At 30.3% G+C, this 19,983-nt stretch overlaps 1 protein-coding gene across 1 annotated transcript; it reads left to right on the top strand.

Annotated features, from left to right (window-relative positions):
- Positions 1-19,703, top strand: LOC108917521 (nose resistant to fluoxetine protein 6-like). Its single transcript, XM_018724154.1, has 9 exons — positions 1-194; positions 1,806-2,032; positions 3,153-3,235; positions 5,738-5,934; positions 6,582-6,739; positions 6,872-7,040; positions 13,865-14,200; positions 16,134-16,466; positions 19,301-19,703. Exons 1-9 carry the CDS (start codon positions 39-41, stop codon positions 19,478-19,480), a joined length of 1,839 nt encoding a protein of 612 aa, XP_018579670.1. The 5' UTR covers positions 1-38; the 3' UTR covers positions 19,481-19,703.
- The last annotated feature ends 280 nt before the right edge of the window (positions 19,704-19,983 follow it).

The following is a 19,983-nucleotide window of genomic DNA, read 5'->3' as shown; positions in this document are numbered from 1 at the left end:
GCTCAACAACTGCTGTACTCCGTGGAAGCATATACAATATGGGAGATTTTGCACAATGCCTAACTGCAAGAGCTCCTTTTCCAACACAATACTGCCTAACGGTCGTCACAGCTAATGTCCCACAACCAAAAACTACTAGAAATCCATTCTCGCTCTATTTTGATCCAAACGACTCAGTGGTCACTAAGTTGTATGTAAGTATTTGCAATCTAGTAATCTTAATGGTTATGGTACTTTTTTTTGGGCGTTCGTCCCTATCCGTTAAAGTCTATAACTACATTTCTGCTATATTCATTTTGCTTTTAGGGAATATATTTTCTATCATTTATTTTTCAAATTTTGAATTAGTTTTAGCTGCTAACATTCACACACAAGATTAAATGCTGCATTTTATTTCATGGTTGTAGAAAATTCCGACGACGAAAGAATTATAAACCATTTGGATGCATAACAAATTGTCGATATCTTAACTGCATTTCTCACTATCTCCAACAAGTGAACTAAAGTAAGAAATGCGGTCCGGGTAATTCTTTTTGAAAGCTTAAGGATGAAAAAATGTGTAAAGTAGATTTGAGAACTGGTCTTTTTATGACAAGTAATAAAAGGCTGAAATCAATGCTGGGTAATGTTTAAGAATGAAAAGGCGTCAAAAACAGCTTGGAAATCAAGGACAAGTTAATATAGATGTTCTTATCATCCTATAAATCTTAAGTTAATTGACTTGTATTAATCAGAAAAGCGACAGTGATAAAATTAAAATTTTCAACCACCCATATTGAACAACAATTGTAATTTTTTTGTTTGTCAAAGTTTTTTGACAAATTAAATAATTCCTTTGTTTCTGTCAGACAATTAAGTAGATACCTACCTATAAACAGAAATAATATTAAATTGTTTTAGAATTTTGAATATGTCTTACCTAATCTAGACATACACTCATGATTTCTTCAAAATTTGTCATTAATAAGTAGTTAATTTTGTACAATACACTGCGAAAAACAGTGACAATTTCTAGGTAAAATTTTTATATCATGTGGATTTCTATTTAAATTAATAACAGTATACTCCGTTTTCATATTTTATTGCGAAATACAGGGTGATTTCACTTTAAATACAAAAACTACAGGCTAGATTCCTTACCGAAAAAATAAGTCGAGCTTGCTCTAGAAACTTTTCCTGTGGGACTCAGTATTCGAGATACAGGGTGTTAAAGTTGTACAAAAAATATATTTCTTGTAAAATCATATATTTTATTATTAGTTTTCACATTTTTATTCTATTTAAAAAAATCAAGATGTCAAGTCTGACCTTTATATTATATTTTTTTCCACAATCCTAAGTTATATGTTAAAAGAAAAACACCTCTTTGTAGTAAGTAGTTGTTTTTTACGTGATTAGTCTTTAGCAAAGGTAATAATAGGACAGCAAGAATACAAGATATTTCTTTGAATGATTGCATTATTTAACGATTTCAACATGTTAGGTATGAGCTTTTGTATTTATTATATTTAGACAGATCATCTTATTTAGATGTCTCGTTGTGGAGATAAATGTCTTCTGCATTTCTAGTATCGGAAATTATTTGTTCAGTTATTTTAATGGCTAACAAAATTGTAGCATTTTGTAACCGAAAAATTATTAAATCCTTTTTTTGCCGTACAGCTGTGGACAAAAGAAAGTTACTGATCTAAAACGATTGAATATACGCGTTTTTTAAGAACTATCAGCAGTTTATATCGAAGATTTTTCATTGCCCGCTATACCAAAAAAAAATACGTCATTGCCATACATTTTTTTTTTTTTAGAAATTTGACGATGTTACCCAGCAGTCCAGAAATGTGGTCAAAATGGGATGGTGTCTTCCAGCATCTTGCACGCCTTCAAATATCGAAATATACACCAATGACTATTTTAGTAAAATTGACCACCCTCTGAAAGAAGAGAATGTTACTTTTACAATAAAAATTTCGTCAAAGGCGTGCACATCGTCAAATTCACAGCGAGGCTTTGATGGGTTGGACATTTCATTCTGGTAAGCATTTGTACTAAATATCTAATAATTTAATCCGCAGAAATCCAAAAATCTTCCTCAAAAAGTATATTATCATTTTCTCAAAGTTTATTTGCTAAATTGAACTACGGAAAAAATGGGAAGCCAATCTATTTTAGATAATAGGAAGATAATACGGAAAAAACAATTATCTACATTATAAAATCTAAACATTTGCGAAAGCAGAAACCTAACATTAATTAATTACCGAATAACTGATTTTGTTGTAATTAGTGTCTGTACAATTTAATACCTATCTACTTACAATTAGTATAATAGAGTATCATACACGTAAATACTTGTTCAACTTTCGTTATTCATGAGAATAAGTACTTCAAATTAGGTCAGTAAACTCGCAGAAAATGTGAGTAAACGTCGATTTGTGACATATCTTTAAAGTACAGAGCATGAATTAGGAATAGGTACTTTGGTTTCTTACGTAATACTACAATTACAAACGTTTCTCATATTTGCAATAAGATCATGAATAATATAATCATAGTCAAACAAATGTGTAATAGTATATTACGTAATAAGTGTTGTAAAAAGTATTTTACGCACGAATGGAAAAGTTACGCACGGCGCCGCGTAGCGGCGAGTGCGTAATTCTATAAGTGCGTAATTGCATTACACCCACGTATTACGTACTATACTTTACCTACGACCACTACTGTAAATAATTAAAAACACACCGTCTGCGATCAATGTAAGATTCCTATCACTCATGGTAAAAAAATCGCACAGCTTGGTAAAAAAATCGTACAGTTTTCCAGTTTTTTTACCAAGCTGTGCGATTTTTTTACCGTACGTAATAGGAATCTTACATTGATCGCAGACGGTGTGTTTTTAAGTATTTACAGTAGTGGTCGTAGGTAAATATAATAATTTCAATTATCCTTCAAGAGAATACGCAAATTTGGAAGTGATTTGACATTAGACAAGTGTATAGTGATAGTGTATGTCACAACTTTAAAAAGTCATCTTGGACTGAAAAATCCTTGCGAATCTATAGCCACTGGTTGTCAAAGGGTATTGAAATTAAAAAAAAAGACATTACATCTATTCTTACCGTTCATTTTACATTTTAAATTGTTTGTTTCAGCATATTAACTACAGTTTTGGTATTACTAGTAATTTTTTCAACTACTTGGGAATATTGTAAGGACAGCGACAAATCTCATAACAGTAAGTACAAAGTTATTCCTGTGAGGTATTTTTTAAACATTTGTGTTTAACATTCTAACGGAATAAAATTGGTATGTAGGTATACATACAGAGTGTTCTGTAAATAATGCTATATTGAACAGGTTATAGAAAAAATTATTATTAGCAAAATGTTTCACATGAACGTGGATCATACTGAATGAAACTTGGCTACTAATTTACTTATTTAAGTGAAACTTAAAATTATAAGAGAAGTAATACCTCTAAGAGCCTCAGAATTTCGATGCCAATGAGTATTCTGCAAATTTGATCAGTGCTTTTTATTGCCAATTTTATCCATTTGCAATTCCGATTTTTTTTATATGGAAGTGAGCTTATAACACATTTCAGTAAATTGATAATAACTTTAAAACTATTCCTTGCACAAAAATAGCTTATCAGAATTTTTTATCGTAAATACAATTTTAATAGACCTTTTTAGTAGTGACGCCACATACACCAAATAATAGGCAACCCCATAGGGCACACTGTCATGAAGAATTTCCCAATATGTTTACTAGATCGATTTTCGACCTTATGTATTTTAGACACAATATAACAAAATATCTTCTTTGTCATAACCCTAAATATCGCGATATTCTGGCAATATTAGAAACATTTAAGAAGTTTGAAACCCCAAGTGACAAACTAAAAGAATTATAGAATTTATATATTTAAATTTATTGTTCAATATTGATTTTTATATAATTAATAAATTAAAATTATATCAATGATACTGAGCACGCGCATTAAATATTTCATGTCAGTGAAGTAGCCTCGCAATAGGATATCATTCAAGAAAAGTTTGGTACTGGTTAAGAGCACATGTGTAATAAACCAGTTGAAGAAAATAACACTCAATAAACATACTGATACAGCAGAGCAACAATAAAAACAATAAAAATACTTAGTAAAACTAGAAAATGACAAGCTTAAACAAAAAAAAAGAGAAAATACGCTAATGATAACAGCGATGACATATCAACAAGATCTCACCTGCATATGAGGCTATTCTTTCCGAATATGCGCATTAGGGATAACACGGCTAATGTTAAGGTTTTACTTTATTTAAATTTAGGAATATTCTTTTATATCGTTTTTTGTAAATTTTAAACACATTAGTGTATCTATTTTACCAAATATCTATTGGTTGTTCTTAAATACTTCTCAATCCTTGTAAAAATAAATTCATTTGAAGTTGTTCATCTATGTAAATAGTAAATAAGGGTCGGCTGGTTCTTCGAGCAAAATGTAAGATATATTTTCCCTTAAAAATTGAGTTGGTTTCGCGAAAACGGTTAAACTTAGAAATTTGAATTGTATTACAGTTAACAATAATTAGTTTAATGATATTTTTAGTAATCTTTAAAAAAAAATGACAATACTATGTTTTTAGTAACTGTTATACTAGTTATGTATAATCGGCAAGGAAAAATATTTTTTTCTCGTGAAGTATACGAAAAAAGGAGAAGAGTGAAAAAAGTTTCTAAATGAAGTGCAGTATTAAAAGCTATTTATTGTGTAAATTAGCTAATGTAGAAAAAAGTTCTGAGAGAAAAAAAAACCAAGGGGTACTAATTTCTTTAATTCAAAGACAAACCAAAATTCCAATTTCTAAGTTTAACCGTTTTTGCTAAGAAAATAAAGGCTAATTTTTTCGGCCGTTTTGAAATTCGAATATTTTCTCAGGAGGGCTCAAATCGAAAAAATGTATTGGAAGTACCCCCCTAAAATTACTTTTTAAACATATCCTTAAAATATTTACACATCATTATGAAACACCCTGTTTATTCTATAATATTATACAGTAGTACAGTTATAAAAATGTTGATGATCCAACAAAAACTAGAATATTTATATTTTTATTGACTTATTCTACACACCCTATAAATTTAATTTAAGTATTGCTAAAAAGAGCAATGAATCAAAGGTCAACTTATTAAGTATTTAAGTATACCATTACAGAAATACGATATTTTTATTGTTTAAATTGTCTGCATGTTAACGAAGACGTAAAATATTTTACAGCATAATTATGGTAGAGTAATTTCACTTATTACAGTATATGCAAAAAATGTGACTTTTATGGGATCCGGACCCAAATCTTTCATAGTACCTACTGAAAATATTGAAATAATAGATATTTTATTGTCTATTTCACAGTTTTAAATTGATTGGTTCCTTTAAATTTGTCATTTGCTCAGTAAAAACTAGAACTTTTATTCACATTTCAAGTTTTAAATTAAAAATGTAAATCAATATTTTTCGTCGTTATTGGAATTACTTCTATTAATTCCCGAACTTAAATCACTTCTCAATTACTTCAGTATCCCTCAAAGTTTTGCACTTAATTCATTTTAATGTCGACCACACGTTTTATAATAATTGCATAGTAATATAATTTCCTTACATATTGAATTGCTTCATATAATAAGTATACATAGTACTTACTATCAATTTATTAAAAAACTATAAACGTTATAGGTTCATTCTTGCATAGAATATTCCTGGCCTTTTCTGCCAAGACAAATTTTCCACAACTAAATAAAGCCGAAAGTTCTAACGAATCTCTAAGTATTTTGTATGGGATAAGGACGTTTTCCATTTTCATGATCATTCTGGATCACAGATTTGGAACCTTTGTTGGAGGGGCTGTTTCAAACGTCGACTACATTGAACAGGTAGATACATTTTTTAAACTGACATCTGAAGAAGCTCTCTGAGAGCAACATCTATATATACCAAAAAGTTACTTCAAATTTTTAATAATATTTTATATGACAACTACTCTGCTGACTAAAACTCCATTCAGCATTGAATTACACCACAATATCAAGTAAACATGTCATCTCACCCAGTTTAGTTAATAATTTCTACAAATGTATAAATAAACTGCCCGAATATTATTAACGAAAAAATCGCTTACTTGATATATTTAAACAATTCATTTATAATTTTAAAGAAATTATCTCTGTCCTTGTTTTTTTAACAACACCTCTTTGCTTAATTAACCATAATAGATTTGCTCCCTATTTCTGCATCTTAAATATTGCTGCTTCATTATAATTAATTGGAATTAATAAATACTAATAGAACAAAATTATATACATATAAAACCTATAGCGTCAAAAATGTTCACAATATGACAGATTAATGTGAACTGTCTTTTTATCTAACCAACATCCATCGTTTACTAGATATTGTTGATATAATTCAGTGACTATGATTATTACTTTTATTTTTTCCTATCCAATTCTATTGTACAGATTTGTACGTTTAATTAAATTCTGTTTTTTATTATATTTACATTTTTAATACTGATTTTCAGAATTACAGGAATACGCTAGTTTCTTACATTTTCCATGGGGATTTGTTTGTTGACACTTTCTTTGTCATAAGTGGACTGTTGGTGGTATACAACTTGTTGAATACATTTGACAAAAAATACATAAATCCAGGTTTAATAATATTTATGAGGTATTTAAGGTATGTCATAAATTTTTAATACTTCTTTTCTTAAAATTTGTATAATACATCTAAAAATTAAACATATATATTATTCAAGTATAGTAGCATCGAAGAAGTGTCCTGTTTAAACGATACTTACATTTTTTGTAGATTGACTCCAGCATACGCTTTTGTTTTATTTTATGCCTGTACTCTATTTTATAAGAGTGGGAACGGACCTTTATGGAAAGCTATTGTTGGATCGGAGGTACAGGACTGCAGAAAAAACTTGTGGGCTTCTTTGTTGTACATTTCAAATTATTTTGATACACCTCACATGGTAAGTGATTGGTACTTTTTTAATTCAAACTGCACATTTAATAGAGGTTTTAAAAAAATGATAATCCCGCTATTGGTGTAATCTTAGTATTGTAATTAACAGAAATATTGTAAATATTCTTTAACTTCGTTTGTTTTCAATGTCTTTTTGCGAAGCAGTAAATATTTACAAATAAAATCCGACTTTTGTTTTAATATTCGGAGTAATTTTTCTATGTGTATGTAATGTTTCAGTTTATTAACTGAAATTGTGCTATATAAGTGACAAGTCATCGTAAATTGGACATATAATTGATATAATTTTTCTTGTTCGTGTATCAAAATACCGGCAAGCGGCATACTAATTTGTGCTAATCCCATTTTTGTGTATAATTATAGTTGCATGTTATGTAAGTACATTTCTCTCTATTCTTTCTAAATGTGATATAGAAAGACACTTTTAGATGTTATTACCTGATATACAGGGTGATTCACAAATGGGGACCAAATTCAGATTGATTTTCAAGTTTTACTTGAAAATCAGGCTTTCTTCGAAAAATATAAAAGTGTAGTAATTTGTAGAAAATTGAAAGACGAATCCGAAAATATCGTGATTGTTAATTCCATTTAACAAATTATTAAGTTAATGCATTAAACAAATATAGTATATACGAAAATAAATATACGAAATTCTGAATATACTAATAAAATGGAAATATTTGCCTTGAATCAAGAGGCAGGTATTTGGAGAATGATTTTATTGACAGTCACTTCAAAACATGATTATGTAAACTACTGAAAAAAATTAAGGGAACAAAAAAATTTCGTAAATTTTTTAAGTGATTTTTAAAAGACTGAAAGTCAAAAATGATCATGTCGAGAAAAGTATTATGAAGCTTTAAGTCTCTAGTTTCAAGATCTTTTGACAAAAAATTTTTTAAGCAATCAAAGGAAAAACCGCGAGAAAGAAATTTTTTCAACTTTTTTTTTCTGTTAGGGCTGTCCACTCACTTTGCAAAATTTTTTCGAACTCAATCAATACAGAGGTCAATTAGCTTGTTTATTCGGCTTCAATTTGCTTTTTGAAAGGTCTCTTTATGACTATTGGTTACCGGAATATCGATGGTTGAATGAAAAATTACACTTTTGTCTTAATCATCGATATCTCAGCAACAAATTATTGCACAGTAAATCCAAGCGCCATTTTAAAAAACTGAATAAATTCTCTACAAAAACTTATCATGGTTTTCGAAAAAAAACTTTTTTTTTTTCATGCTTGAAGAAAATGCAAAAAAACAAGGAAATTTTTTTCACGGAGATATTTCTTTTGATTGCTTGATAGTCCCAGCTCAAAAAAGTTTTTTGTCAAAAAATCTTGAAACTAGAGACTTGAAGCTTTAAAATGCTTTTTTTTTTCTCGACACAAACATATTTCACTGAGATACAGCCTTACAAAAATTATTAAAAAATTTGAGAAATCTTTTTATTTCCTTAATTTTTTTCAGTAGTTAGCATTGGTTGTGTGCTACATTTGAAAAAAATATCTTCAGATGTTTAGGAGAAACTTGCATTCTTACCTTTTTTAATTCAACTTTAAGGGGCTGTAACTCGTTTTGAATTACTACACTTTTGAAAAAGCATCTGAAATATTTCTAAAACTTTTCGGTAGTACATTGATAATTTGGTTGTTAAAAACATTGAACAATGAAAATAATTGAAAATGAAATTATTTTTCAAATACAAATATTAATTTAACATAAATCAATGTCTTTTTCAATTTTCAAGTTTTTCAAAAATTTCCTCAATCTCGAAAAATAATGAATGTGTCAGTTTTTTCTATTACATCCGTTAAAAAAAAGTTTTTCTTGGAAAAAGACAGTAATAAGTACGTATGTTTAAGAGAATAATGTACCTAATTTTGCAGTTTAGCAGTGAAATATAACACTGGAAATGTTTAATATGTATAATACTTTTGTCATTTTATTATGACATTTCGTAAAATTATCAAGAAGATTAAATATTTTGGAAATATTTCATTCAAACTTTCACTATAATTTTTATACAGGGTGTTTCAGATAGACCTCCCATAAATGTAAGGGGGTGATAGTACGACAAAAAATAAGAATTTTTTGTCTTATGAACTATATGTCTATCTCCTCTTGTTTTTGAGATACAGAGCAATAAAATAAAATTTTTTAAATAGAATTTTTACGAAAATTTCCAAACGGTGCGAAATTTTACATTTTAAGTTCTAATTTTTTTGAAGTTAGGTTTTTTAGAATTCGGGTTCCAATTTCCAATGTACAATTTTATTTTATAAAAATAATGTAGATACTGTTGTTAGAATTTCCTAATGTGGACGGTTTTCGAGAAAAAAGGATTTTAATTGAACTCTTACAATATTACGGTGAAGAAAATAAGTGACTTTTCTCAAAGTAGGCTTATGTCAAAACTTATTGATGGATGTCTCATAAACAACGCATACATTCTCAATAATATTTTTAAACTCTAATTAATTTTATAAAAATTTTAGTGACTGTAATTAGTCATTCTAACTACAGTCACTCAATCACTAAAAGTTTGATATAAAATTAATTAGAGTTTAAAATATTATTGAAAATGTATGCGTTGTTTATGAGACATTCATCAATAAGTTTTGACATAAGTCTACTTTGAGAAAAGTCACTTATTTTCTTCAGCGTAATATTGTAAGAGTTCAATTAAAATTCTATTTTCTCACAAATCGTCCACATTAGGAAATTCTAACAAGAGTACATTATTTTTAGAAAATAAAATTGTACATTAGAAATTGGAGCCCGAATGGTAAAAAACCTAACCTTAAAAAAATTAGAACCTAAAATGTAATAGGAATGTAGCGTAACTAACACCCTTTATGAAATATCCAAAAAATAATTATACCAGCGTATTTGGCTTCCTTAAAAACCCCGGGATAACATAAAAATATTTCGCACCGATATTGGATATTTTGGATATTTTCGTAACAATTCTATTTAAAAAATTTTATTTTGTCGCTCTGTATCTCGAAAACAAGAGGAGATAGACATATAGTTCATAAGGCAAAAAATTATTTTTTTTTGTCGTTTTATCACCCCCTGAATTTACAGGAGGTCTTTCTGAAACACCCTGTATATTCCAGAACTGTATGTCGAAATTAATAAAAAAAACATATAAAAGTATTTCTTCAGTTAATTTAACTTGTAACAGAATTGCAAATTCCATTCTTTTTGCTGTGTACTTATTTAATTAAAAATTCATTTTCAAAATAATTATTTTCGTTTGGAGACTTGGAGACTTTAACGTTAGCATAGACCGCAAACAAAAAATGTAGTAACTAACAAAACCCTTAATAGTTAAATTCATCTTCTGATCGATATACTTAGCGTTAAAGGTGCGTGAGCAAAAAATTTCAAGCTAAAAGACGCGCTATGCCAAGTGTCCACCTATTTTTGCCCTCAAGGCAACCCAGTCCCAAAAAAATGTTTAAAACATGCAAAAGTAATGCTAATTGCCTATATCGAAGCTGCGGGCATTCTTATATATTAATGCTCGCATAAATAATACTACGCAAATACAAAGTTAATTATTATTTTCACCGCTATTCTCACTGTCCTTGGGATTTTTACGCGCAAAATCGAAATGACTACATGACAAGTAAAAGTTGACTTGGAAATATCCTGACTCTTTGTAAACAAAGCTTTTGTCTGGCCTGTCTGATGTTAATAACGTCCTTAATACGGTTTTCAACCTTTTAAAACAAAAGTATAGCAAAACAAAATACTAAACTAATTTATTTTTATAAAAGTAAAATAAATACATTTCGCCCTTGACAATCACTCTGGGTATGGCGTAAGTACTTAAAAGCACATTAATAGTACAATCACAGACAAAATAGCTATCGCCACAGACCGCTCCTGGAATAGGCCAGCAGTTTTAAATTTCCGAATTGCCGGTAGAGTACACCACCAGCAGAATTTTAGGAAGAATCAAATACAGCGGCCCGCATACCTAAGCGTATCCTAGCAACATATAAACAAGACTTTGGTAATGTTGCCAGGCGTACTTACGGATTTCTTTTGTACACTTTTTTATCAATATCTGTTTTTTGCGTTACTGTATTTACTTCAATGTATGATGTAGGTATTGATAAAAATGTTTTTAAAGAATCAACGAATATCTATGTATGTATCATATGATATTCTGCAGTGGTGTTACAATTAAGTTATTTAATCATAATTTCGTTAATTAGCTACCTACTATTTTCATTTTTTGGTATTGAAATACTGCAGAAAATATATTTCCAAACAAACAAAATTCGTAATAATATTTTAAGCAGCTTGTAATATAATTTTTTTAATATTTGATGATGACGATAAATTTATTTAATATACAAGGTGGGTTATTAGTACGTCGCGGAATGTAGGTACCTTTTTTTTTGTATTTTGACACCCACTTACAGGTTTAATAATTAAAGATAGAAAGAACCTTTAAAAACAAATGTACGACTCTTCCTTTATTTCATTTGACATCAAAATTTGCTGGCATAAAATATATATGTTTAAAATAAAAAAATCATTAAAAAAAATTAAAATTCATCCTTATGAAGATAACAAACAACGATTTTTATAACTAACCTTTACAACAACATAAAGAGAATACCTAAAAACGAAATAACATTAATATACCTACAATTTTTACAAATCAACATGCAAGTGATTGTGATGATACAGTTGAAAATATGTTTTAATTTACTATTAATTGCTTCAAAAACAAATTCAAAATTATCAAGCATTTCGTCCTGTATTTTTCTTTCAATACTTGCAAATTTTCAGGTAAAAAAAAATATGTCTAAAGGACTGACAATGAGATCGGGGCTGTTTTCTGGCCACCTAAGGTTTCTAATAATATTTTTTAGTGTTCGTTGACGGGATTCTCCCTCTAAAGTAAATTTGCCAATATTTCTGAAGAACTTTTGCACATTATTGTTATTTGAATAATACAGTTAATTATGTTTTATGTTTCGTCATCAGAATAACCCATTGTAATTTTTTTAATTTTTTAAATTAAAATGGGTTATTCTAATAATGATAAATCCCATGTATTTTTAAAAGAAGTTTCGTTTCTGTCGTTTTTGTCTGATTGTGTGCGAGAGAGATAGAGTTATAATGTGCGATAGAGATAGAGTGACTCTGTCCTCATAGAGATAGAGTGACTCTGTCCTCATATAGAGCTTATCTCTCTCTCTGCTGCCTTCAGGAGTCTCCCCAGCAATTTCAGGACACCTAGGGAGGGAGCCTAGGGTAGAGCGCGTGGCCTTTTTAGCCTTCGTTATCGATCTAGGATGTCACACAGTATAAGAAAAAAAACGCTTTTTGCTCGTAACTCGGAAATGGCTGGAAATATAAACAAATTTCCCCTTGGTTCTGAGTAGAGCACTCGGTGGGTGACGCAGAGCGGGGTGTCACAATATATGAAAGAAAAGAAAACCAGTATTTACTTAGACTCTTAGTATAAAAAAATCTCACATGGTGAACAAATAAATCTCACATGGTGAACCAGTGAAAAACGTCAAAACCCGCATGTCAAAAAAAAAAAATTGGGAGCAATGGTGTGTGACATCATAGGATAAAAAAGTGTTTATAGCTCGGAAACGGTGCGTTGAATCGAAAAAAATGTCAACCCCCTCCCTCTCGGGTTCTGTATATTCCTTCTGCGTTGAATGCAAAAGGTCCGAAGTCCGTCGAAAATAAATTTTGGAAACAAAAGGTATGTCGTGTTATAGTAAATAGGCAGTATAACTCGGAAACGATGCGTTAAATCGAAAAAATAATTGAAAAATTCTCCCCACACTCCTGATTCTGTTTGTCCGTTCTGCGTTGAATGGAAAAGGTCCGAAATCCGTATGTCGAAAAACAAAAAAGTTAGTCTAAAATTGCAACAGCAGTAGCGAACGCATTATCTTATCTCTGTATTGATTGATGATGTGTTGTTTTTTTTTAAATAAATTTCGTATTCAACTACTCCTTGAGGTTCCAGCAATTTTACATTGTGTTAATTTTTTTGAACACCTTGTGTCACAAATATGAGCACTACCAATGACAACCATGATATGCAACACTTGTGTCAATAATTATTTTACCTACCTATCTAAAGAAATCAACAATAAGAGGCAGTACCCATCTAAGGATACACAACCTGTATAATGCAATTTTTTTAAACATAGGTTTAATATCGTACCATATTGGAAGTCGACGCACAAATCTAAAAACATTAATTTCGAGTTTTTGAATTTTCCCATTCCAAGGTGATATAAAATAAATAATTAATTAGATAAATTCAGAGTTTTAATTATAACTTGATTTATTTTATTTGACATTTAAGGCAAATGTGATTTCCAAACACAAGATAACTTCCTTATCTCTTTAATTACATAATTGAAAGCATTAAATTTATTTAGCAGTCATTATTTGGTAACAAAGCCACCGCTGGAACTGCCACCTATTAGCAAGTAGAAGAGTTACCACGCTAAATTTTATAGCTGGAAGCCGGCTAAGGAGACCCTGCTTCCATTCGGGTTGTCAATTTCCAGCATTTAAGTAGCAGTCTGTAGTGATACGCTATATTGTCTGTGCTTATATTATCAAAAATAAAACACATATTTCTTAAACTTATGATTTTAGCACCTTTTTGTTCAAAGTGTTGGATATTTCATATTATTAGCACTAATTACTTCTCATTGCTACTAATTACTACTAATTTCTACTAATTCCTACTAGTTACATCTAATTATTAGTATTATATAGTATCTGTAATTTTCTTCTCTTTTAGTGCCTGCCCCATACTTGGTACCTACCCTGCGACTTCCATTATTTTATCGTGGCTATTGGACTGGTCTTAATTATCAGGAAAGATAAGAAATACGGTTTGGCAATGGTCTTTATTTTAACTATTGTTTCATTTTTAATACCGTTCGTGCTCATCCTAGTATACGAAAGTTCGGCCTTTCTTAGATTCCTGCCTGATTTTCTGCGACACCCAAAAACGCATAGGGATTATGAGCTGCTCTATATCAAGTCCCATGTTAGAGCTACGCCGTATTTCATAGGGATGTTAGCTGGCTACACGTATTATAGAATGAAAGGATCTGGAAGGATACTTTCTACGGTAAAAACGATTTATTTCATGATTTAATTAACTACTTATACAGGGTAAGTTCTATGACAAACTTTGACTGATTATTGTAACGTGTGATGGTAATAGTTCAAATAATTAGGTGAATATTACAGGGTCTAACGGCACTTGGAGTGTACGATAATTCAATAAACACAGAAATCTACAAACAAAATTAGATAAATTTGGAACGAATACATTGAAGATGAATTTTTCAAGACAAAACGTCTGAATCTAGTTCGGGCTAAGGCAGTACAATATTGGGGGTCATAAAAGCTTGCAAACAATGTAATAAAATTTCCAGGGTCGTATTTAAAAATATGGAGTTGATGATGGTCCTGGAGAAACGAAACGTTGCATATAAAAATTGATTATGCCATTCGATAGAGGGCAAAAAGTTGCCTTGAGAAAGTGTTCTTTTTTCAATATCGCCTCAAACAAAGCTGAAATGAACCAAAAACGGATTTCCATATTTCCGTTTTTTTTTCAAATATTTCGAAAACTAATGATGTTAGCCTTGATTTTTTAGATGTTGGTCCCATGATTACGCAACTTTGCCCTCATTTAATTTAGTTCGTATCTCTTACCATTTCCGAGATCCCTGTAGTGAGAAGCGAATTTGTAACAGCCTGTATAAAGACAATATCTGCATAATACTCTTCGGTTGTAAATAAATCAATTTTTTTATTTAGCATTTTAACGCGAACGGTAAGTATCACATTAATTATTGTTATAGCAACCATATTTTTTATTTATCAGGCTACTTTGATTGAAATTTGAAATTTATAAATTTTTTTAATGTATTGGACATAATAATAATAATAAATATTATTTCCTGTAAGACAATTACAATAACTGTATAGGAATAGTCAATTGTAAATACCACGAGGGTCTTAAACCTTAGGACACTATAAATAACAAACAAAAAAAAACAAAACAAGTATAGATAAATAAACAAATAACATAAAATAACCACTAAATCCGGCACATGTAAATAACAACCTTAATTTAATACTAATCTGCATAAAATTCCTTTAAGCTATAAAAGCATCTGTCAATTAGATATTTTTTAAGCATAGATTTAAAATGATTCACATATCTTATTTCCCTTAAATCAGATGGGAGCTTATTAAAAATTTGTAAACCCATGTTGTCTGGTGAATTACGAGATACATTGTATTTACAAAATGGCAAATAAAATGTATTTTTTTGTCTAGTATTTACGTTGTGTATATCTTTGATTAGTTTGTGGTCACCCACCCTCTTAAAAACCTGCATACATAATTCATAGATAAAAACACAAGTAAGCGTTAAAATCTTAAAACTTTTAAAAATTTCTCTACAGGAATAAAATCTGGAGACACCGGCTATACATCTTAAAATTCTTTTCTGCGATATAAATACATCCGACGCCAGAGAGGAGCCACCCCAAAAGATCACTCCATAACCCAGACGTGATCCCACCTGCGCATGATACAAACTTATCAGTTGTTCCTTAAATAAAATAGGTTTCACATTTCTAAACAAATAACATACTGAATTTAATTTTGTAGTTAGGTCTGTCAGCTTAAACACTCGTCAATGACAACACCTAAAAATTTTATGTGATCCACGGAGTCCACTACAGATTCGTTGATCTTAATATTTAATTTAGAACATTTTTTTTTGTCTATTGTGAAATCGAATAGTTTTAGTTTTTTTGTTGTTCAGATAAAGATTATTCGAGTTATACCAACCGGTCACTCTTTGCAATGCTAAGTTACATTCCGCCTCCAATTCTATATCTGATTATAATAACATATGTTCATATAAAAAAAATGTTTCAAATTAACCCAGCTACCATCTCTCAATGTTGTCATAGACCTTGTAGAACACCCTGTATGTTGCAAAATTCATGCCTCAATGTCTTACTGTGTCATTCTTTTAGCGTTACACAACAGTCTTAGCCTTGCTTTCCGTCTTTCTTCTGATGGTATGCATGTACGGTGGAGTCGTTTTCTATGACCCCTACCATAAGTACAACGCTTTAGAGTCTGCTTCTTACGGAGCCCTTCACAGGACCATATGGGCCCTTGGAAGTTTTGGAATAATGTACACTGTCAGTTTTGGCACGTTTACATTCCTGCATAAGTGTCTGTCGTGGAGTCCGTGGATTCCGTTGAGCAAATTGGTTTTCGGAGCGTATTTGTGGCACTTCTTATTCCAGATAAGGGCGCTGGGCAAAGAGAACAGCACGATGGTTTTTAATTTCTTCGATGTGGTAAGTTAAGTTACAATTTTTTTGTATTAGTTGCGGATATGTTTAAGTTTCTTGTTTTTGAGCAAACAAATACAGAGTTAAAAAAGGAGCAAAATAAATTATTAAAAGTAGTGGTAGAACTGGTTCACCAAGTCCAATTGTCCAATCCACCTTTATTCGTAAGCTTCATTTAATTATTCTCAAACTGGTAATGGGAAATGAGAGGAACATAATCGTGCATCATCCACAAACCTCGCCTGAGATTCTGGGGAACGTCTTCAATAAGTAATGGCGGTAACAGCTCTCTTTAAAAGTGTTCTAAGGGAATTTACCAATAAGAATGTTTTGCAAATATAATCAATGCTATAATGGGGATATGTCTTACAATATCATATGCCAAATTAAAAAAATTATTTTGTTACAGTCAGCGTTTTGCTGAAACAACAGGGCATCTCTTTAGGCTGAGTAGATAAATTTTTTGAAAAATTAAGTTTCTTCTAAATTCCAGTTTCTTACTACTACTAAACTAAACTCTTTACCAACGTACAATAACTGTCAAGAACCTAACATTAACTGTTCCAAATTTATATTTTAAATATTAATATATGTTTTAAATTTTCAACACCCTGTATTTCGGAATCTGAGCGTTTCCGACCAAAGTCATGTTTATAGGAACTTATAAGTGGAATAAGTTATCTATGTACCTATAGTGGAAAAAATCCTAGAAAAAATGTACCTACTCGCCGTAAGAGGGTGCCTGTCCTCTTCTTGTAAAGCATCGATTTCAGATTGTTAAGGTGTTAGCAAAGTACCTATTTAATGCATATATTTTTTAAAGTTAATTAATTTCTTCTTATGGGTATGTTTATATGAACTATTTTCTTATTTCCAGAACTATTCTTTGCTTTAAAAATTTTGCACGCTTTTTTACACCTTTTTTGTACGATATTCTGTATTTTTGATATTTGCTAAAATTATTGAATGGCAGGAACAGTTAGACAAGAAAACCTTGCATTCGTGGGAGAAATTTTCCGACTCGATTATAAACAATAAAATTCCTATGCACTATGCCTCTAAAATTGATAGTTTTAAAGTTATAAACAATTTAAGTTGCTAAAAATGCGAAACTGACGATTTTCAACGGACAATTTCCGGGTTAAAAATTGTTATTTTTGATGTTGCCAGGTACCTAAATTAAAGCTTGAATATCCCCCTATAAGATGCTGAAGAGTTTTTGGGACACTCATTATTTTAAAGCCTTGTTTTTTAATTGTGAATAATGCGCTATGAGCTTCTTTACAAACGTAGGTACCTACATATGGAAAAGTTCCATTTTTCCTCAATATCAATATTTGGATTCCACAGCTTTTGGTTATCAAAATGAAACAGGTGAATTATTACCTAAATTTATTACCAAAGATCCATTACCCAAAGACTTAGTTAAACAATGTAAATGTACAAAAAACTGTAAGACTAAAGCTTGTTCTTGTAGGAGTAGTAATAGTACTCAGAATGCTAAATTCAAAGAACAAAAGCTGAAGGCGCTAGACGAAATAGCGAATCCGCGTATAAGAGATGCGCGCGCGGCTCATAACGCTTTATTAACAATTAAAAAACAAGGCTTTAGAATAATGCGAGTCCTAAAAACTCTTCAGCATCTTGTAGGAGGATGTTTAAACTTTAATTTAGGTACCTGGTAACATCTAAAATAACAATTTTTAACCCGAAAATCGGGCGTTGAAAATCGTAATTTTTGCATTTTTAGCAACTTAAATTGTTTAACTTTAAAACTGTCGGAAAATGGAGTCGGAAAATTTCTCTGCCATTCAATAATTTTAGCAAATATCAAAAATACAAATTTTTACAATTTGTTTAAAAACCCCATATTCTTTAAATAGTGTTTTCCCCAAAGACTAATAATTTCAAACATTTAATAACTGAATAATCTAAAGCTAACCAAATAATAGGAATGTTATGTCATGCCACCTGAGTATTTTCAAAGACGCCGCAGTAAAACGAATAAACAGGTGCAAAAAACGATCAAACCATCAAGGTTTTAGGTACTGAAATCTACGAAAATACTAACTTTTTTATATATAATTCCACATGTAAATATTCTTATAAAATTTACTTGCTTAGTCCTACATATAAAATTGTTTACTTTTATTTATAAGTACGTGAAAATAATTCTTAAAATGTGGGGTTAGAATAACAGCAAACGCATGTTTTACAAACGCTTTTTTTTTAGTTATTATTTTATTTGAGTAAATTAATGAATAAACAAAACATCAAGGATTTTATTTTTGTGCTTACTTTTGTTCTAAACGTTTTACTTTTAAAGATTTCAGTACCTAAAAACGCCAGAAATTTCACTGTTTCTCGGCCGGGAATATGGCCACCTTAAACAAATGGGCATCAGATTTCCGGCCGGTATCATCTGGATTCATGTTAAGGAACATCTATCTCACGAATCTGAATATGCAAAAACATAATCGAGTCGGAAAATTTCTCCCACGAATGCGAGGTTTTCGCCTTGTCTAAGTTCCAATCTTTCCAGATCTTAGCAAAATGTGGTTCTCTTTTAATAAATATAGGTTTGCTTCATCATGAGCATCACAAAAAGAAACTAATAAGCATCACCAATCAATTTTATATCGAAAAGTTCATATATGGGGAAAAAGATACACAAGTAACCGAAAATGTCATAAAAATCAAACAACTGAAAATATTAAATTTCCCTCGACACACTCGACACTTGAATTTATGTCGAAAATCGAGCTCAAAAATTTACCATTACCTGTTTTTCCTATCTGAATTTCTATAGAATTTGATTCATTTTGTATCTGTTGTTGTAGATTTTATATGGACTTGGGGACATATGTCTAGCATTTATGCTAGCTCTTGGACTTTATTTAACTGTGGAAACGCCCATGAGACGAATATTGAAGGAAATATTCTTTCCAAACAAACCAAAAAAAGATGAAATCAAAACTGAAGAATATTCTGCAACCACGAGGGAAGTTAGCAAAGTATAGCTTAAAATATCCATTGCGGTAGAATGTAGAGAAGAGGAAACTTGGAGGTGTTTATTACTACCCTAAATATTATTGTTACGTAAACGATTAATAACTTCTAACAAAGGGAGTAGAACTTAATAGACTTAGAATAATGTCTGTATCAGAAAAAAGCCTGAAATTGATAGTCTGCTTATTTTTTATACGTTAGGTATGAAAGATCTTCAATTAAATAAATGCTTTAATAAAAAAGAGTATATATTCCCTCCTACCTGAGAGAAAGGCTTAAAAAAGAGTGCAAAATATGAAATGATACAAGAATTACTGATTTTTTTAAATGTTTTTGTAACTGACCGTTTTACAGTCAAGGAAAATGATAAATCATTTTTTTTTACCTTGAATTGTCAATTGATGACAACTCATGATGAAATCGTAAGAATTTTTTTCGCATCATTTTATCGGAAAATTAAACAATTAGTTTTGTAGTATTATACTTCTACTTTTAAAATCCGGCTGAAAAATTA

This window comes from Anoplophora glabripennis, unplaced genomic scaffold (assembly GCF_000390285.2).
Source record: "Anoplophora glabripennis isolate ALB-LARVAE unplaced genomic scaffold, Agla_2.0 scaffold57, whole genome shotgun sequence".
Taxonomy (NCBI): domain Eukaryota; kingdom Metazoa; phylum Arthropoda; class Insecta; order Coleoptera; family Cerambycidae; genus Anoplophora; species Anoplophora glabripennis.
Note: the sequence above shows the minus strand (reverse complement) of the source record. Positions and strands in the feature narration are given on the sequence as shown.